Source organism: Hippoglossus hippoglossus, chromosome 13 (genome assembly GCF_009819705.1).
Source record: "Hippoglossus hippoglossus isolate fHipHip1 chromosome 13, fHipHip1.pri, whole genome shotgun sequence".
Classification (NCBI taxonomy): Eukaryota; Metazoa; Chordata; class Actinopteri; order Pleuronectiformes; family Pleuronectidae; genus Hippoglossus; species Hippoglossus hippoglossus.
This window is the reverse complement of record NC_047163.1, coordinates 21,506,893-21,528,425: the sequence shown is the minus strand read 5'-3', so window position 1 is coordinate 21,528,425 and position 21,533 is coordinate 21,506,893. Positions and strand designations below refer to the sequence as shown.

Sequence of the window (21,533 nt, the reverse complement as noted above, 5' to 3'; positions counted from 1 at the left end):
TGTGTTTTTAATCTGTTGGCTGTGTGTGTGCTTGCTGATCATCTGGACCAAAACCTCCTGAGGAGGAGAGATAGATGGACAGATGGAGATGATATTTGTTTTTTATGTACTTAATATGCTCCACCCTAGCAGCCATGAGGACACTTGTTTTGTGAATATCTATCAACTTTCCACACTAAGCTGACCTGCATGTGTGTTTTCCAATATGTGTATGAATAAATTAACTGCTGAAGCTGCACTAGCAACAGTTGAAACAGTGTAAAACACAGTAAAACATAAGAGAACTAAGTTGGACGTTCACATCACATTATTTTATTCTCCATTAGTTTCACCTCAAACACATACAGTATTTAGACAGAAATGTGTCAAGCATTTGTGTTAAACTGCTCGTTTGTGGGACAACACAGGGACTGAACTCTCCTCTCTTGAAGCTGCAAAAAGAAAAAAGAATAAATATTAGTATATTATATTCCATGTGAAGTCCAGAGTTGTTGTTGACATCATTACCTCTGCCAAGGAAGTTATGTTTACCTCTGCTGAGTTAAGAGCATTACACAAAGAACTTAACAAATTACAATGAATCTTGGAAGAAAGATATGGCATCGGTGATGAAGAACAGACACAATTTTGGTGCGGCTCCAGGAACTATTTTTCACTTTCTTTAACATTGTGAGATATTGTGCTTCTCAACATTTGTTGATTTCTCAGAGAATAATTCATGGATCTTGATGAAACAAATGTTTTTTTTAGGGGACTGATATTTTTAAGTTTGTGCAATTTGGTGATGATTCAAATAAAAATCCAGATGTAGTTAATTTAAATATGGTTTCAAAAAGGGGATTGTTGGGTCTTTGTGGAGGTACTCTATGTTCTCGACTCAGGTCATAGAGCCTCTTGAGAAAGGTTCTGACCAATTGAAGACATTATTACTTTTTGTGGTTGGGTTAGAATGTTCTTGTATCATCATGTATTGTTACCTGCAGCAGAAGTGTAGATATATTCTGTCTCAGCCTGGTCACCTGAGAAAAAAAAAGAATTGAAGGACAGATGGATTTTTCTAAAATATAACCTTTCTTCATATATGCTTGATGTGGTCTCTGTAAAGGGATTTAGGGTTTGTGTGTGAGAGTGTCAGAATTACTTGTCTGGTAGTAGTCATACATCTTGACCACGGCTGGCTTCAGGTTCTGCACTGGCAGCTCCTGGATGAGACGTAACCTGTAGTTGATGGGTATGTCCTTTGGTAGCTGTTGGTTAAAAAGAAAAGACAGATGACGCAATATGTAACAATCAGAAAATCCTTATCTCTTGACCCTCACTGTGAATTCCTCTTACCTCCTGGATGTACACCATAACATGATCATCCTTTTCTTCAACACGATTCACCAGCACGGCTCCTTTGAGCTGTGGGGGAGAGGATAATCAACTGGGTTTCTCATCAATAACGGATGTAAACTAGTCTAAGTTACACTAATAACTCACCTCCTTCAAAGACTGTGGATCTGGGACAAAGCCAGAGAGCATTTTGATGTTCAGGATCACCATGTTCGTATTTTCCTCTTTTCCATGATATCTGCAATAAACCATAAAGATGTGAAGTCCCATACCTTCACCATTGTCCTCACAGTTAGGATATGTTTGAGCATGTTGGCATACCGGTTCATCCACCATCAGGTACACACTGGTATCTACAGAGGACTGTTTAACAAAAATGACAGTACACCTCCATCATTAGTGTAACTTGTGGGAGTAGATTACTTACAGGCATTTTATCAACAGACTGAGTTTGTTTTTGGTGCCGTCAGCCTCTGCTTTGACCTCAACACTGAAGGATGTGACTTCAGTCGGAGTTGGGATGTTGTAGTTAAGACTAATCTGAGAAACAGGGAGACAAGGGAAAGTATGGGATTAAAAATACAGAAATAGCATATCAAGAATTTCCTTTGCTCAAATTTATGAAACAGAAGAACCATGTTGTTTTCAAGGGAGTCACATTTACACATCCTGATTTTAGGTTGTTGTATTAAGGGCTGCTGCACACTACAGGATAATCTGGATGATTTTGGACGTGATTCACCCCTTCTGACAATTCCAGGGGCATTCAGTCTCTGCCGATTATCTGCCCAAATAACCCTGAAGTGTGATGGTTATGCAAAATGATCTTAGTTCTACAGATTGAGTGAGAGCCTCCCCGATCTTGAATATCAAATCTGTTTTATTTTCACGATAATTGGCTCCGACAGAAACCCGCATGCAAGTTTTCAGCACTCCAGTTCAGAAGGTGGCAGTAATGGACAACCTAGTGTGTCTTTGAGATCCGAAGTCTCTGGAATCGCCACTGTGAAAAGGTTTTCTGCAAACGTCAAGTCTGCCACTATGTCTGTGATCTCCCACGTTTTTAAAATCGTTGAAGAGTTGAAAATCCTCTTTTACCAGGCGCAAGGTATCAAACCTTGGTTCGGTGTAAATGAACCCAGATTACAAGGGAGCCTGCTCAAAGTGTCTACCTCTTTCATGTTTAATGGCTTTATGTAGCATCAAGTCATTTCCCAGGTTGTAAGAGTTTAGGACCACCTGGTCATTTCATTCAAAATCCAGTTATTTGAATAGTCAGACTGGCTCATTTATTTAAAATGAGAAACAAAGCTCACTTCATACAGACACCACATATAATTCGGGATGCAGCACTTTCAGACTCTCTGCACTGCTACTGTAAGACTGTTGAGGTGAGCATTTATCAAACAGAAGCAGTTAAAGCTCCAGTGTTGACTGACCTGTATTGAAGCACACGCGTTGCCCTTCACCTTCACGCTGTACTTTCCTATCACGTCCTGTAGCCTCTTCTCCTGGTACAGCAGTTTGTTGTCCCTGTTCACATCAAATGACAGCTGACTACTGGGGGACTGGACCATCACTGTGCTTGAACCCTCTGGATTGAATACCAGAGTGGAGTAAAGAGCCAGAGCCTGAAGAGCCACCACTGTGTCCTGCAACACACATAAAATACTCTATGTTACTTTAAATCTTTACACATATAATCACTTGTGTTTACACATACAGCAGGAAGAGGTGGAAGGTCACCATTAAAAAGTAAAAGCTGACAATAGTACCCCACTGTTATACACTAGTGATGGATTTGGAAACTTGTGCTGTACTCATATACTGTAACAGCAGCAGCTAACCCTTGTTGACAGGTAATGCAGCACAGATCATATTTCAGAACTTTGAAAGTAATCATGATTTTCACTTTCAGTTAAACTTCAGGAATTTAACTGAATTTTTTTTTTTTTTTTAAAGAACCTAATATTTGGAATTTTTCAGATAAGATAGGATGTAATATTCTTTATCCTACTTACAATCTAAATCATAAACTAATTTATGTAAATACAGCATTTATAAGCCTGTTGAATTGGCACACACACGGTTTTCACAGGACAGCTCTGAGCACACAGCTAGTCAATGAACATTCTTCTGTTTGGCTTGTACCTGTGTGGACGAGAAGCCTCCATAATAGTTCTGCTGACCCGTCAGCCATCTGACAATGCGAGAGGTGTAGCCCAGCTCTTCAGCACTGGGCGAGGCACTGAGTTTGGCCAGCATCACATAGGAGCTGATCTCCACAGACAGAGAGGCTGATGTTTCTGTTGCTGTCTGAGACCAATGGAGGAAACCCCCTAAAACACATCCATCCACAAACATACAGGCATAAGGTCAGCTACAGTGACAGTAAGTGAAGGCAGAACGATTTCCTTGAGGAGGACAGCAGCTCGCCTTGTTTGTGTCCAACTGTGTCAAGGTGCTGCAGGAGGTGAGCACGGGTCTCCATGTCTCCTGCCAGGGTAAAGACGTACGCCAACAGAGCTGTGGTGTAGGTGTTGCTGAGGTCATTGGCGGACTCCTTAAGGCAGGACAGGCTCTTCTTAACCACAGCATCCTGTAATGCATATTTTAGATTGAGAAAGTATGTACAAATACACAACATAAAACTCAGAATTTAGATATTATCACTATAGAGTAGAAAGAGTCTTCAGTCCATCTTCAGAACCACTCAATTAAATAATGAAGAAAGATGCAGAAGTAGCTAAACAACTACCACTGTTGTTAATCACTACAAAGACAGGTCATTATTTTATGAAGCCTACAACACAAACCAAAAGAACTGTTTGTGTTAAGATAGTTTTTTCAATCTGAACTCTCCATGAGGAAAAGTAGCCGTTGTTATAGTTAGGTTTATACATTGTAATAGTGCATATTATATTGTTAATTGTGAATCAGGATTAATTGTGGCACTCACAAAAAACAAAAGTGTATACTAACAGGGTGGCAAGTGGGAAGATTTCAGTTTTTTACTCATTAGTACAAACAAAACTATTAATAATATAAAGTGAATTCAGTTTAAATTTGTGTAAAACTTTCTTTGAAAACATTAGCAGTTGGTGAAACAATCAGAGCTTAATACTGTACTGAAACAGATGCCATACAATGGGAAGTATAGGAAGACATTTATGTAGTTTAGTCACAAAACAGTTTTGTGATTGCTGTGTCGAGCAAAGCCACCAGATTTGAAATCTGAGGCTGTCGATCAGCTTGTTACTCAAGTAAAACAGTAGAAGTAATGTTTCCACCAATGCGCATATTGCCAACACAATGTGTGATATCACTTTGTTATCTCAGGTGCAATATTACTATTCATGCACAATAATACTTTCATAGCAGGGTTGTCAGCATAGAACAGGATTAAGTGTTTGACCCCTTCACCCTTTTTGGCATAGAGGGGTGCTTTCACCACATAACTCTTTATTCAAAAAAAGCAAACAATTATTTGTTTTCTTTATCAGTGGAGAGACGATTGGTGCACATATATGTTTATCTTGTAATTGCAAAGTTTGGAGTGAAACAGCGTAAGATAAGTTTGGGGAGGGAGTTTACTCACATCAGTGGACGAATTCATCTCCAAGAAACCGGCAGTGATGTAAGCAGTAAGCGTTACTTCATCAGACACACCACCCTGTAGGAAGGGAACAATATTCACATATCGCATCACTGTGTGTGCGCAACACACAGGGACCCACTTAACAAACATGATTTTGTGCTTGCAGCCACATTCACTTTAATTCCATTAAACAAACGATTTTCACCAAAATATTTTAAATAAAGTACAGCAAGATATTACTGATAATAAAATGTCTACTCTTCAGTTTCAAGTGATATTGTTTTAATCACAGTCTACAGGTACAAAAAGCTCACCTTCATCCTGTTGTTAAAAAGTTTTCCTGACTGTTCAAAACAGCCATTTTTACGTTGTTTTTCCTCCAGCCAAGTTTTAGATGATTCAATATTCCTTGGGTCAATGTAGATGAAAGATTTTGCTTTGGCAAAAGATCTCAACACGAAAGCAGTCAGCCTGAGGACATCAAAACAAAGTTAGACACGACAAAAGGAAAATAAGGAGACGCACTTGTTCTGTAACACGCTTCATGATACCGAACATAACACAATATGGTATAGGTCATAAGTTTGGCTAGTTCATGCATTAGTTACCAACTAGTGCAGTGCCCGTTCTAAACCTGCCTGTTTGGAATGGCATGTTCTCTTGTCGTGTGTTCTAGAGCTACTTCAGAAATATCCCTTGTCATTAGTGACTCCTCCTCAGACAGTTCTACAATATACTGTCACTTTGTATTGTTTGTGTGCAGAGCTTTTTATAAACAGTCTATGGTGAAGAGTGAAGTTTGAAAACTTTGTGTTCTTGCTACCTGGTTTATATGCAATGAAGATTATGAATTCAATGTTTTCATAGAATTAAACTGAATTTGATTGATAACTGTTACTTTGTTTTATAAACAATCTTAAATGATTTGCTGTTATTTTGTATACATCGCATGTTAGCTATTTCAGAGGTCTGACACAATCTTCAGTCAAAAACCTTTCTAAATAAAAGCTTTTTAATTCAACTTGATATAAGGCATTGCAGCACCAAAACAAACTTTGTGCTTTGACTGTTGTCATGACGGAGATCAGCACCCACAATCCGATATAATGGAAGAAACAATCAAATGATCTGGCAGGACAGATCTATTATTGGCCACAGACTGCCAGTTGGCAACCACAGCTGTAGTTTATCTGAGGACTCAGAAGAAGACATGATCAACTCAGTTCACAGACTGGCCATTAGCACACTGCCCGCCCCCAATGACTGCTACAGGGCACTTCCCTGGGCCATTAATAATACACATGCCAAGTGTGATGCCAAAAAGATGAACGGTTCCCAAGATATGTGTTCCACATACAGAAACACAGACAGCTGTGGAATAAGTAGGTAGATAAAATAATTCTATGTACATCAGTTATTTCTCACCAAGTGTTCCCTGTTCCTGATCCAAATGTGCTGTAAGCTCCATCAATATGTTTGTAGTTCAGCTGTCTCTGGTAACCTGTAGAATAAAATAAATACAAGCTTATTAGGACATAATGATTCACACCAGTCCCAGATTATTCAGCTAAAGCTAACTGAGGCTCACCGCTTGACAGGAAGTTGGTAGACTTCTCCATGATGGCCGGTGTCAGCTGCTGTGTGTTTTTCAGGTAGTGGAGGATGTAGATGTTGGGGGCCAGGAGCGCCATGTTCTGCTCACCACATCCATACGGCATCCTAAGCAGCCCATCCAGGTTTTTCAGGGCTCGACCCAGGATGTCGCCTGCACAAATACAGTGACTCACTAAACATGTAAATGACTTGACACTGATATAAAACCATGTTAACAAGCTTCAAACACAGCTGATACAGAAGGCCATGCACTAAAGGAGTTTTGGTATTTTCCCTCAACTGTACTGAATTCTTACAAATAGCAATTGTGATCTTTATACAAGTATTATCCTGAAATCACAAGTTCTCCAGTTATTCAACACAAATCTGCACAGTTGTGGGAACTGTTGGGTTTCTCTATAAATTTAAGGTCTTGACCTTTTTATGTCATAACCCTTAAAATTGAACATCTTTTATTATAATTCATTCTTTATTTTGCCATGGATTTTTTGTGTGAAGCACTTTGTAACCTTGTTTAGATAGGTGCTATACAAATAGTTATTAGAATTTTTGACTAAATAACTACTTTCTGTATAACGTATGAAAGTGCCATGGTTGCATTATACAAACAAATGCAATCTCTCAAGAAGGACAATGATATCCAAATGTCCCTTTTTACTATCAATGTCCTTATTTCTGAGGCATCAAGAAAAAGGTGAACTGTTAACTCTGCAAAATGAGTTTATCCGTTTACCCAGAACTGATAGTGAGGCACGAGCTGATCCCTCGATGACATTCTCAGGGAGCTGTAACTCTACTTCCTCTGTCATAGCCTCTCCTGTGTACAGACAGAGAACAACAACCTTAGAGACAAACTCAAGCCACGGTCAGGATCAAAACAAAGACGTCATTCAGATTTATGAACAGTTAGTGGATCCTGAATCATAGCAGTTCTGATGAAGCAATAAGATCAATACAATGAAACATTGGTCCATCTTGAAGAATAGTTCAAATATTATATTCTTATGGACAAAATGTATGAAAATGCATTTAAGTAATGACTTTTGAAAGATTTGGAGATGCTCTCACTAAACTTGGCAGAAAGGCCACAATAACCAATGCATGATACCTTTTTGCAAGTGGTGGTCTACTTACCTTTTGGGCAGAGCAGCAGGTTGTGGGTCTTTGTCATTTCAGTTCCCTCAGCCTGAGAGGGAAAGAGGTAGGGAATAATGAGTTGCTGAGTTTCCAACTGGTATTTTTTTTAAAAAGGCTTTGGAATAAAGACCATTGCTATTATGTATTAAAGACAACTACCTTTACTATGAGTGGTCGAGTGACCACGTCGATACGGCCTCTTTCTGGAACGCTCACAATCTCATTGCCACAGGAAGTGTGAGATTCCACAGCCTCAGCAGTCACCGACACATTCACAACCCCTGAGAAAAAAAAATTCATTAAACCCTGTTTGAAACTTGATTGAGAATTATCTCAGATCCAATAAATTTCAAAAGTATTTTGCCACTGTGATGGATTTCCCTGATTTCACAGAGACTTAAAAGATGTGGAAACAGGCACAGTAATTCCACCACCTTGGCAAAAGTGTGGATGAAAGCTTGAAGCCTCACCTAAAGCTGTAGGGGACATGTTCCAGCTGAGGGTCAAGCGCTCATTGCCACACAAACAGGATGTGTACTTATCACCAGAGAGGGGGGTGAGGGTGTAATCTAAGGAGTGTGCTGGCGCCACAGAGACCTGTTCAAGAGACACAACACTATACTTTGAAACTGCTGATGTGATGCGAATGTGAACAAATGCTCAAACTGCTGCCTGTTTCGAGACATACAAACCTGATTCCACGTCTCAGTCATGTTGATACTAATAAAATTAGGAATAAACCAAAATGTTGGTTTAAACCAACTGTTTAAATGAGAAACATTAGATGCTTGTTTAATTCATAAGGTGTGATGTACATTCATTAGTGTACAGATGAATTCAATATATATTAAAGGGCATCCTCAACATTGCACTATATGTGTAGGATGTCCTCAGGGTCTCCACAGAAGGGTTAGTGAAGTATTTTGAATCTCAATTGTTCATAACAGTCAAAAATTGGAATCAAATTAAGATTTCACCATGAATTTGGCTACATAAAGTAATTTCAACAACCCTGCAAAACATTCCCTTCAACCTCACGTTTGTGTTTAGTGCCAACTCGTAAATGTTTGCAGGCTAAGAGAGAACATAAAATCTGCTAAACATCAGAAAGTTAATGTTGTCATTATGATGCTAGATTGTTGCCATGTGGACATTAGTTTACAGGCTATTTAAAACTTCCTTTACCATGATGCAGCTGGAAAGGTAGTTGAAGATGGTTGCCTTCAGTTCAAAGTGCTCCCCCCGGATGATGGAGTAGGGCATCGTGAGCTCGAGGAAGAATGGCTGGAAGACGGTGATTTCTTTACGAGGAGCCAAGCCAAAACCCTGAGGGGACAAACAGAAAGCCTCCGTCTCCCAGGTGGTGATGGTATCAGGGACAAGGAGGGACACATCCTTCGTTCCGGATGCTCTGGATTAACAAATACACAGAGACACAGCGACTGTGAGCTAGAAAAACTTCAAAAATTGACAAATTTGCCAATAAAATCATCATTGCAGATAAACCAGGTAGGATGAACACAGTTTTCTAAATTCCCTCTGCAGCATACAATGTTTATAAAAAAAGTTCTGCACACAAAATTAACAGTATATTGTAAAACTGTTTGAGGTGGACTCACTAATAAGACGGAATAATTCTCTGGTATAATATAATAAATAGTTTGCAGGGAAAAAGCAGAAAGAAAAACTCAGTTACATTAATACATCCAACGATGTATTAATGTAAATTCATACTAATATTTGATTCATATACAAGCTCACCCAACTTCCACCAGGTCCCATATCCAAGTCTCGGGGAAGAAAGTACGGACTGTCTCTATAGCTGGAAGAGGATAGTGTGGGGCACCATGACCACCAGGCCCGGCCATTCCCTCTGCTACTCCCCTTGGGGCCATTTCATATGCAACAACTGAAAGAAACCAGAAAATATTCAACTAGAAAGACAGAAGTAACCAGTGGTGGGATGTAATGTAGTAAATTTACTTAGTTACTGTACTTAAGTACATTTTTCATGATGTGTACTTTACTGAAGTAGATTCTTTTTTTTTATGTTGTAATCAATGAGAGATCTGTATCTCTGAACCAATCAGCACATGCAGGAAACATTAGACACTGCCTCTTTTAACACCAGCAAAGCTGCAGATGGAAAATGGATTTGACCAGCCATTATGATGAATAGGCAGATGGTTGAGAGAGATGGCAACAGATATGTTGATGGGAAAGTTTACCTATATTGTTAAAGGAAAGAAGTATGGAGCCCTGTCTTTTCCTATCTTAAAAATGGTGATGTTGGTAATCTCATTGATCCAGAGGATGATTAACAAATACAAATAAAGAGAGCGGACTGTTGGATGTCCGGAGCATGGGGGAGCCCTGTTAAGTGTTAAATTGTTAATGTGTACTATCATTAGTTAGTCACTTACTATATTGTGTTTGTATTATGTGCTGCTGATTGTCATTATTTACTTTTTCCTATTATAAGATGTGAGGTGGGGTGGCAATGTTGATTAAATAAATTATTAATGTACTGATATTGTAGTGGGTGGGGGTTCAAGGGGCAATGGTGTGTCTATAATATTGTTAATTATTTGTGGAAAATCAATAAATAAATGTAGGAAAAAAATAATGATGAATAGGCTACGCACTTTTACTTTCAATAATTTACAACTATTTAAAAAGAAAGTACTTATACAAGAAAAAGTAGAAATAGAAATGCTAATGTGGTCCTCTTACTCGAGTTTATTCATTTATACTGTTAGTTGAGTAAAATGTTTCAGTACCTCCTCCACCATTTGCAGTAACACTATGAATTGTTTTATTGCACCTAATCCAGTATGTGTTTCTTAACAGTGCAGAACAGTTAGCATACTTACCATAGTGGCCTTGGTTGTATTCTCTTCCTCTGAAGTTGAGGCATGGAGGCATTCGGATAAACAAGTTTGTAGCCATCTTCAGTCCAACGTTCTAAACATTCGAACAACATACAACCATTAACTGCATGTAAAAAAAAAAATGAAATCCTTTATTATGACGGTATCTGTATGTGGATTTACCTGGAAAACTGTAAATGCATCAGTACTCTCAGCAGGACGTGGATAAATGTATCTTCTTGGTCTCACCCGCAAGCATTCTACTGCATCATTTACATCATATGGAATATAAGACGCTTTGGTGACAGGCAACAAGTCAAAAATCTGTAAAGAAAAAAAAAAGGTTGAAAGCTTGAAACTGCTGCATGAAGATCTGATGACTGTATTGGTGGATTTAGGGCAGTTTCATCTCAAAAGGTGGATGTCAAGTACAAAACACTCATTATCTAGTTCACGAGCGGTATGGAGACATGTTAAGGGTTTTTCTGTTGTTTTATTACGTCTGAAGATAGGTCACTAATCAGCTACACTGTTTACCCCTGAAACTCCAAAAGTGTTTTGTGGATTCAAACACTTCAGGACATAAAGCCATAGCCTCTCGGTAACTGATATTATAAATGGTGGAAAAGATTTTGCAGAGGAGTACTAGAATAAAACTCCAGGATGTCAGCATCTATTTGTAGAGTAGCAGTTACCTTGTCTGCAGTCAGACCCTTCTCTGGCCTCATGATGAGGACGCTCTGGTCGACGGCGCTCACTCCACACAGGGAGTCTGGTTGGGCCTTCAGCTGCATGGTGGTCTCCTCTCCTGGGACTGCTGAGGATGGAAGAAACTCCAGCGACACCTGACAAACACAGAAAACACACATCCCACCATCTGGACTTCATTGGAATAAGACTAGAGTCTATAATATTGACAGTGGGACATTGATGTATATTCTACCCAAACTTCTTAAAATGTTAAACAAATGTCAAACAAACTTAAGGAGCTGGTATGTGTTCCGGAGGGGAGTGGCCACATGGCAGATTGACCTGTCGGAGTTTGCTGTATAAATGAACTCATGATGGCTGATGTCCTGTATTTTAAAGCTTGATCAAACTTCAGGACAGATGTGGAGAGCTACAGACTTGACTGCTGACAGGGAGGGATTGTGCACTTTTATACACACTACAGTTTGGTTTTTGCCAAAGTTTGGTGACTTATTCCACACATGCTTTTGTTGAGGGTAGTCCCATGCAGCAAAACCAATGGTTGGTCTCAGTTATTAAGGATATTACGAGCTAAAGTTATTGTTGCCAGTCTCCACTGCCTGTTGTGCTCAGGCTGGTTCTTCCTTGTGGTGATGGAGGAGGTCAGAGCAGCATAGCTGTCATAAATGATCTAGTCTCTGTGGATTGGCTGACTGAGATGTTGATCTGCACTTTCTGGCTTCAGATGAGGGACATGAATCATGACACAAGTGAACTTGTCGTACACAGATCACAACACAATATGTCTTGTTTGTCACTGAACTCAGGTAAAAGTAATTCATCTGATGTGAGTGTGGTTTTTCTACATGAACACTTTACATCAGTGCTTCTACAAGTGCCATCTAGCTTATTGATTCATAAATGCTCATTGTGGCCTCTCAAATCTAATTCCCTGTTTGATTTGTATTATTGGCCATATAATAATAAGCCTTATTTTGATCCACTCCCATTTGCTCAAATTCTCTGTCCTCTCCTCCTATAGGACAGGGCTGCATATGCACACACAAACTGAGCAGTAACAGTGAAAGAGTTGACTACTTTCTCAAACTGGCTTGCTACTCCATATCCTTGTGGAAAGCCTGGGTACATATCCACATTATGTAGCAAACACATTCTGCACCTACATCTGACAAGCGCAGCTGGTGCCTCATGTTTTCTTCTATACTGACCTTGTGACTGAAGCACTTCTCTACGGAGAAGTCAGCACTGTGAGCGATCACAGTCTCACTGGGGAGGACGGCGTATGCCAAGACCTGGACTTCTGGCGCCATTTCTGGATGCACATTCAACGCAAAGGATATTCCACCCTCAGTCACTAAAAGGTGAAGTTAGAAACAAGTATCATCCACATGTAATAAAACAGCAGTACAAGTATATTTTCATTCCATGTATATCTCAAAAATAAGATTTTCCAGACTCTTGATTAAAGCCCGTCTCTGCTCACCCGGAAGGTCTTGAACTTCAATCTGTTTAAATCCTTGCATGATAATGGCTCCTCTGGATAAGACCTAGAGAGTTTGTGACAAAATGGCAGAATGAATGAGTCATGCAAAAAATAAAACCTCATTCCCTGGCACAATAGATCAGTGGTTCTCAACTGGTCTGGCTTCGGGGCCCACCATCACCCCTTAATGACTAGCTGCGACCCAAATCGAGGAAAATTTTCAACTTCTCAAATTTATTTTATGAAAAGATGGTGCAGTTTGAACCTGAAATAGTACAGAATGTGTATGCCAACACAAAAAAAAGAAGTTTAATGATAACCAAAATGCGAGCAGGTGGCGATGCTAGAGGGAAATATTCCCTTTTACACTCAATTAGCTGCATTTTAATTAAATACCCAAAAGTGCATCTTAAGGACACAAGGTAAAACAAAATATATAACAATTCAGTAACTTCAGCCTTTTTTAACAGACTCAACAGTGCCTTCATGCACAAACATGAAATAAAAAAGTCCAACTACATTACATTTAGCTGACGCTTTTATCCAAAGCGACTTACAATAAGTGCATTCAACCATGAGGGTACAAACCCAGAACAACAAGAAAGTACAATTTCTTCAAAAAAGCAAAACTACAAAGTGCTATAAATAAGTGCCAACTACTGAGAAGTAGTTTCAAAAAGACTCCTCACACTCCTTAACAAAAACTGTTAAGGAGTGTGAATAGACTGCACTCCGCTGCATAAAAAAAAAAAAGCACAGGATTTTCTTTTTTGAAAACGGGTCCGCGACCCACCAGTTGAGAATCACTGCAATATATTACAAGTTTATATCAAAGGTTCTTTGATTTAATGAACATTTATTTATAATCGAAATTTTTTGAGGGAGGCCCTCATTTGAAATGAAGTCAATTGAGGAGATACAATAAAATACACAAACAGATAGTGATTAAATTAACACGTAAATATGATGCATAGAGAATACAGAACATAAAACAATTCAAGTAAAACACATTAAGAAGATAAAGCTAAATGGCTGTCATGAATGCAAATCCCCTGGGGGAACTGAAGTTTTTTTTTTAAAAAGACACTTTGCAATGAGTTCCAGGCAGTAGGCGCAAAGAAACTAATAGCAGTTCTAACAACCTCTGTACAAATGCGAGGGGCCTGCAATGGAAGCCATTCATTTGAACACGTTTGATATCTGAACTGATCCTTTAAGTCAGATGTCAAAAACTGATATGAATGTCATTTTAAAATATATTTTCCATGTCCATATTTCTGTGAAAAACATCTTGTGATAAGCTGAGAAATAGTTCAGACAACTCACCAGGTAGATCACCATTACGGAGGCCCCTGTCTCTCCAACGACAGTGTATTTGATGGAGATCTCTTCTTGTGTGTCACAAGACAGTGGATTTGTCTTCTTCCCCACCTCCAGGGAGCTGACTGTTTGGGTGTCAGCAGAGGGAGGTTGGGTCATAGACACTGAGTGATGGCCAGTCTCGTAGTATCGAGTTCTATAACCAGAGTAGCCCAGTGTTGGTGTATTACTAACCTAGATCATAGAAAAGAAACACGATGAAGTGGAGGAAGACTTTGGAAAGTGAGTTCAGTTATCATAGAAAAGCTAAATGTCAAGGTAAAGACACAGTTCCTGTTGCAATATTGCCACTATACAATGGTGCACCCATGATCCGCTGCTGTACATTTAGAAAACACCTAATATTCTCACTCTTGGGCCGTGTTGTCATTGTCATGAAGGTGATTTTATGTGGCTGACGAGTTATCTCGTATTTACGTGCAGGTTGATCTCCCCATTGAGTTCAGCTGTGGAGAATGAGAAAGTGGCCACACCATCGCTGTCAGTGGTGAGATTCTGCAGCAGACGTGAGGACCACCTCTCACCTTCAAACAGGTAGACCTGCATGTCAGCTATGGGTGTATCATTGAAGTGAACCACTTTAACCTGTTAGGGGCAGAGCATTGTGTCAGTGAGGATGCACATCGCTTTGGTCGAATGACAGTGAGGACGTCAAGGGAAAAAATCTGCACTTACTTTTCCTTCCACATTTGATCCTTTGTCATAAATCTTGGGTGTGTCGATGAACATGAGCTTTCCAATAACATATGAAATCTGCAGTATCTTCATTTGTTGGAGTGAAATACCTATAATGGAGTCCTCCATGTTACAAGGATGTATGTAACATGTTGTTCAAGTAACATACTGTATAAATTTGCTACAAAATATCTTTGATGTATGAATAAAATATCAAATATTACAAAGACTTGCCTGTCCCTTCCTCTTCCACTTCAACAGTCAGATCCAGGTAATCTTGTAGCACCTTTTGGTCGAGTTTGGTGAAAGTTGTCATCTTGAAGGTAAAAGTGGCACAACCTCTCTTTCCCGTCTAAAAATCACAAATGAAATAAGATTAGATGGATTTAATTCAAATTTAAACTCTTTTTCCATTCAGTTTTCACTTAACGTAGTTTCACAGTATTTACAGTCTGAGGGTCATGCTCTTCTCAGACAACTACGTTCTGCAAGTTTAACCTGGCAAATGTTCGCAGCACCAAAGTAACCACCTAATAACCATTAACAAATGCCATCGTAATTAACGTGAGTATTGAGGACTGAAACTGCCAAAATAAAAGGAATAAATAATTAAAAAATATCAATAAACATACAAATAAAAATACATACAGTTTGAAAACATGAATGTAGTACATAAATAAATATACACAAACACGCATTTTTTATTTTCACGATTTATTTATGTCCTTAACATCCACTAACATTAAATGGCGGTAGATATTAATTAGTGTGGTAGAACAAGGGATATTCTCCATTTTGTCCTATGTTCTAAAAAGGGAAAGCGTTTAGTTTAAAAAGGCAAAAGGCATGTTAACGAGGTGGGCGGGGTTGACTCAGTCTAATGCTGGCATTTAAGAATAATAAATAAATAGATAAATCAATAAGTAAATTAATAAATGATATTTGAATGAAGTACATGTCACCTTCCCCACACTGATACAGAAAAACACAGTTACACTTTGCTTCTTGTCCCTGCTGAGAGATGATTCTGTCCACTGTACCTCCTTTGTCTCCTCGTAGCATGGGGGCGTTATATCAGGCAGTCCCTCTGGATTATCAGGAGTAACTATAGCAACATAATAGCGACTAAGAGGTCGGCAGACCTTAACTTTGACACTGCCTGGCACAGGTTGTCCATATGTATACCTAAGAAACACATTGTGATTGTTGAAAAGGAGACATCCAATCACCAACTGGATCTTATTCAGAGTTACAGTATTTTGAGAGTGCACTTGTCAAGCAAAGGATTTGACTTACTTTGCACATATTTCAGCTTTTATTTCTTCCTGCTCAATACTGACGACATCAGCTGCCGTTATTTTTGCATCAAATTTAGGCAAAACTGTGGATGAAATATGGTTGTTACAAATTATTGCTACATTGCGGGTAGATGGAAATGGGATTTTTTTTTTTTTAAATAGCCAGAACTTACCATATTTCTCCACCTTGAAACTGTGATATATTTTATCCTGGCCAACGGTCACAATAACCTGGTAGATTCCTTCCTGGGCCTCAGAGTTCAAGGAGTAAGAAAGTTGCAGTATGCTGCTTTCAGCTGTTTTATTCAGCCACTGTGCAACTCGGTTATCATTAGAATCCTGTTTCATAAAATAAATGGGAAGGAACATGTGTTTGACACAAAAATGCAACTCATGTAAAGGGATGTCACAAAGAAATACAGCACTCATCATGCTGCTCAGCATTTCATATTGTCCTTCTGATCAAATTTAACTATAAGCCCACACTTTAACTACATACAGTATTACTTTTCAAACTACTCTAAAAGCCTTAGCAACACACTGTCCAATTACAGACACTGTATATACACAGAAACAAATAAACATTTCAATAAAAAAAATTTGGATTGAATCTAGTCTGATAAGAAATAGTCTGTAAAGGTCCATTTACTGGCATTGAATAGCTTTTCCCTATCATTGAACACTGGTTGACAACCACAACTTGAATTAAGATTTTTCACTGATCAGAACATATGGACTTGATTTAAAGGGCCCATATTTTACACCTTTCTGTGATTTAATTTGAGGTATTGGTACCCCTAAGATGATATATCAGTAGTTTAAAGTAAAAAAAAAACAAAAAACTGCTGCAATGTGTATTTCTATGTCCTCTCTTCTGCCTCTCTCTGGAGCTGCCGGCGGAACATGCTGTTTTCGCATGCCTTATTCATGAGCCCCTCCTCAGAAGCTGGACTGGTGTCGGCTGAATAGGGTCGCGAGAAGATTGCGATTCCATGATGACATCACACGGAGAGGAGGTACGAAACGTAACGTTCCTGTAACATATTTCTTAGAATGGACTGAGTTAAAAAGTCCGTGGAGTGACTGTTTTCATACTTTGAGGGTCCCTACTGACCCCCTTCAAGTAATTACGGATAGTAAAAGCTCAGAAAATGTATTTGCACAATGTGGGCCCTTTAAAAAGGAAAAGGTACAAATATGTAAAAAGATTTAACTTTCATCATTGTTGTAACAGTTGTTTACATGTAAACCCTCTTGTTTCAGTGAAGCCACATTTAATAGGTTGGTAGCAAAATCTTTAAAACTTAATTTACTCTTAAAGTTTTAGAATTTTGAAATACTGACATAAAACATTTTGTTGGCTTGTTCACTCAGCTCGTGGGGCACTTGATTTTGGGAGGTTTACATTTTACCAATATACAAATAAAACTCCTCTACCTCCAGTATGATAACGTGTGAGTGTATTATAGTGTGGATGTTAGACTTACCTCAACTTCAATTATATTGTACTGCAAGAGAAGAAAGAAAGAAACAAAGAGAACTTTGTTGAAAGACAGGTTGCTTTACATTGATCTCATCATGCAGTGTCCAAACAGGGTGGGTAGGAAATCAACAACACAATAGTAGCGAGCAGCGAAAGCTCTGATGTGTGGCTATCAATTATCTAATGCAGAGACCAACAAGGTCAATGTAGATGACACCTATTATACTATACACAACCTGAAAATAGGCTTTTTCCATAGAGAACCCGCTCTTCTATTTCTACTTAATTTGATTGTTAAGTCTCATAGGTGGCACTTTAAGTTTTATTTTCTTCAATAACATGTTGCGATATGAGAAACTAGTGTTAGCGGCCTGCAGGTCTATAGACTCCGCAAACGGAGTCCTGCTTGTACTATTGACCCTTCATCAGGAGCTGACGATTAGAGACATACAGTAACTGTGGTTAAAGGGCAAATCTATGTCTGTCACTTCATTACATAACTGATGTTCAGTTTAACCCAGTCAACCAAATTAAACCTGCACTGTTGTCACACAGAATCACTGATACTGTGGTTTGTGAGTGAAATCTACAAGATGGACAGTTCAAATACTCACCAGCCGATTGGTGGGTCTCATCCTACTGTCCAGTGTGACGACTCTGAAATGCACTGAGAAATTCAAAGGTTACATGAGGCTTTTGCTAAATATCCTGACAGGCCACTTAAACTGCGGTCTGCACAGAGCTGATAATGTTACTATCTGTTACTGTTTGGCTTTAAAATCATTCTCTCTGTTTCTGATTCCCTCAGGAAGCCACCAACACATCAGACCCAACTTGAATTGAAATTAAAATACCAGAGTAAAATTAAAGCAAAACATGATAAAACAAGATTAAATGCATTTTCTTTATTGATCTGTCAGATATTTAGTCTGTCACCATCCGCCACGATTATTCTATTCATACATAAAACGAGTCAGCTCGTAGATCAGGTGAGAGCCAGGTGTTTCCCATCACGCCCTGAGGCGTTGACGAGTATCTGCAGTCCCTGACCCCAAACACTCCATTGATTTTAAAAGGAGAAAGCTGTCTATAACTGATATACAGCATATTGTGCACAACAACATAGATCATTACATCTAAATTACTTGTTTGTCCAGGGAGGTAGATGGGTTTATCTGTTTGGACAAACATCATCGGTTGGTAGACAGTGGCCTTGACTTTCCTCACTTCTTTTGAGTAAAATGTGTCGCCTTTCACCTCCACCTCAAAGTTGTACACCTCTTGATTCTGCACCAGGGGAACCTGTGAGAGAAATATGTGTTAATACTGAATAAATGAACATGTCTTCTGAATCAAAGACTTTCTTATGAGCTGACCTTGAAATCAATGCAGTCATGAAACTCCTGACTGGAAGATTTTCTCAGAAGGGTTATGTTCATTTCAGCAGAAATCAGAGTGATGGTCATGTCCAGAGTCTCGTTGGGCTTCAGGAGACTCGCACAAAATTTGGTTTCAGCTCCAGCCTCAAGAACTGCAGGGATGGCTACCATGTAATGCCTATAGACACAGAAACATACACAGATGCCATTGGGCAGCCTGTCACACTGGATCTCACACGCAGGGAACACCAACCCAAACTTCTGTAGCAAATCAACAAGATCGAAACCCTAGTTCAAAAAGAAAAGTACACACACACAAAAAAAAAAAAATAACTGGCAAACTTACGGTTCTGCCAGGACTTGAGCGAGACACATGCAGCTCAAGAGGACACAGAGTGTCCATGTCCACATCTGAATCCCAGGATGACCCATGACTGACTGAGATGATCCTCACAGTCAGCGTCTGTTAAATAGCCACTGATACAGAACCCCCGCCACGCCACCCTCCAAACACACCCACACCCACACTCAGTCAGGAAGACCTAACCTGCACATTAATCAGCTGGTGTGGGTGTTCCTAAATGTCCAATCAGGTCTGCCGCGGTCTCTTTCAGCCAATCATTCAGCACCTGTCAAACTTTAAAAATCCCTTCTCCTCTCTTCCGCAGTCAGCCGTCTTTCAGTGACGCGCATAACGCAAGCTTTCGCTCATCCAGCTTATTTCACATCGTTTTCATCTCGATGTCGGATCCTGGCAATGATTATTCCCCAAGAGGTTCGGACCCAGCATCCAAGAGATCGTTCAATCCTACGGATCGTCGGTGCAGGAGCCTTCGCCGAGCGAACCCGACGAGTCTCCCACAGGGAGGCCGATTTCCTCATCACTCAGCTTCAACATCGCGGCATCATGCCAGCTTCAGGCCGGCCTTCTTCTCGGCTCCGTGACCCAGCCGTTCAAGTAAACTGTCCATTGATTCTACCTGATCGCAGTTGGAGCACGATCCTGCGACCCCAGCCGGGTCCCCCGCCGCGTCTGTTCGCGGTCGCAAAAGTTTCAACAAGCTACTTCTTCCAAAGCCCCCTCCCGAAGATAAGTATCACATCGTCCTTCTTAACACTCCTGCAACCACTTTAGCTTTAGATAATATTCGGACGACCACTCTGCAGTCCCCGGTCCTCACCGTGCAGAACAGGTCACTCAGCGGCCCAGCTCCGGCTGAACGTGGCCACACACACATCAGTCTGCTGATATTCCGCACGGCTCAAGTCAGAGTATTACAAGGCAAAACACATAATTCAGTCAGCCTCATTTCGCCATCCCAGAGTGCGATAAAGCGCCAACACGGCGAATTAATTTCTGCCGCACTCGTTCCGCGTCCAAACAGAGACCGTAGATCGGCAGTTCCTCGTGCTTCAGCATTAACCACAACACAATTTGCTTCGTCTACCCCGGGAGAGTCAACAACTCGACGCTATCTGGCATAATCAGCGATCTAATCTGAAACACGGAAGCAACGTATTCCTTCAGAATCACTAAAACGCGCGTATATAGGGCAATGCAGTACCCACCTGCTCTAATTGAGTACGCGTACGCGTGCACATGATGGCTGTCTCGCATAGCCTGAGTCCATTTGGAGGGTCAGTTGTGCACGTCCTCAGAAATTAACGCTACGCTGTCTATTTTCTGCTGTGATCTTAAAATTAACAAAACAGTAACCTCCTAGAGCGTCGCATGCTTATTGTTTACGTCATGCAATTCCAGAAGTCGGACACGGTCTGATTTATCCGGTGTGCCCTCCAGTGGTATCCTCCGGTAACACGCGTAGTACATCGGCAAGTATGTGAACAACTACGTTCGCGAGGCAGCCGGTTGTCCACGCGGACATGGGTTTAAGCAGCAAATGTATCTCAAGCTTTAGTGACATTCAATTGTCAAATCGATCCCCTCATGTTCTCAGCGCACCGACAGGCCACAGGTGCATCATTCAACAAGTTTCCAATTTGAAATCCACGAACTTGGAAGTTCGTACATTCCAACAGCTAGTTCTTAACAGCCACAAGACTCTCATCCCGGTCAGTGTGTCCAGGCACAAATCAAACAACATTAAGTTACTTCATGTTGTGATTAGGTCCTGATACTCGGTACAAACCAAGTGCAGCTTCTGCGCTGATCACCGAGCAGCTGTGACCAGAGAAACCCACACACGCATACAACACATTTTCTGTCGCTCCTGGTATTTCACTTGATGGTCTGATACGATGATTTATTAATAAAAATATAAATAAAAAATATGATCTATCTATCTCAAATAAATAATACTAAAATTATAAATAAAATCAATTTGAATTAAATCACATTCTTCATATGTTAACTGATTCGTTCAACTCATCGTTCACACAAAATAATAAAAAATGAACACGTTCAATGTACGCGTTAATATACAAACACTGCTCCTCTCCAGTGGTGAAACGATAGGCACGGAGTGACTGGACCAAGGTGTAAGTGCAACAGCTTACATATTTTTCAAATTGTCAGACGCGTGTTCCTGAGAGTTCCTCCTGTTTTCATC

At 39.9% G+C, this 21,533-nt stretch overlaps 1 protein-coding gene across 1 annotated transcript; it reads right to left on the bottom strand.

Annotated features, from left to right (window-relative positions):
- Positions 1-249: 249 nt before the first annotated feature.
- Positions 250-19,402, bottom strand: LOC117772662 (alpha-2-macroglobulin-like). The gene is made up of 36 exons (XM_034603989.1): positions 19,310-19,402; positions 18,961-19,141; positions 18,730-18,886; positions 18,199-18,251; positions 17,589-17,609; positions 16,275-16,440; positions 16,100-16,184; positions 15,844-15,988; positions 15,038-15,155; positions 14,804-14,913; positions 14,546-14,713; positions 14,075-14,302; positions 12,749-12,812; positions 12,474-12,619; positions 11,250-11,399; positions 10,738-10,878; positions 10,543-10,648; positions 9,446-9,593; positions 8,870-9,095; positions 8,155-8,281; positions 7,844-7,965; positions 7,682-7,733; positions 7,281-7,364; positions 6,522-6,698; positions 6,359-6,434; positions 5,248-5,404; positions 4,934-5,008; positions 3,772-3,934; positions 3,487-3,674; positions 2,775-2,987; positions 1,763-1,875; positions 1,483-1,573; positions 1,336-1,404; positions 1,142-1,247; positions 978-1,019; positions 250-431 (listed from the first exon to the last, which is right to left on the bottom strand). Exons 1-36 carry the CDS (start codon positions 19,393-19,395, stop codon positions 379-381), a joined length of 4,407 nt encoding a protein of 1,468 aa, XP_034459880.1. The 5' UTR covers positions 19,396-19,402; the 3' UTR covers positions 250-378.
- Positions 19,403-21,533: the final 2,131 nt, after the last annotated feature.

Coding starts and splice junctions, on each gene's coding strand:
- LOC117772662 (XM_034603989.1), bottom strand. CDS start 19,395: ATGGGTCATCCTGGGATTCAGATGTGGACATGGACACTCTGTGTCCTC. Junction 16,185..16,274: donor TTTCAAGGTGGAGAAATATG/GTAAGTTCTGGC, acceptor TTTCATCCACAG/TTTTGCCTAAATTTGATGCA. Junction 7,734..7,843: donor CTCGACCACTCATAGTAAAG/GTAGTTGTCTTT, acceptor TTTCCCTCTCAG/GCTGAGGGAACTGAAATGAC.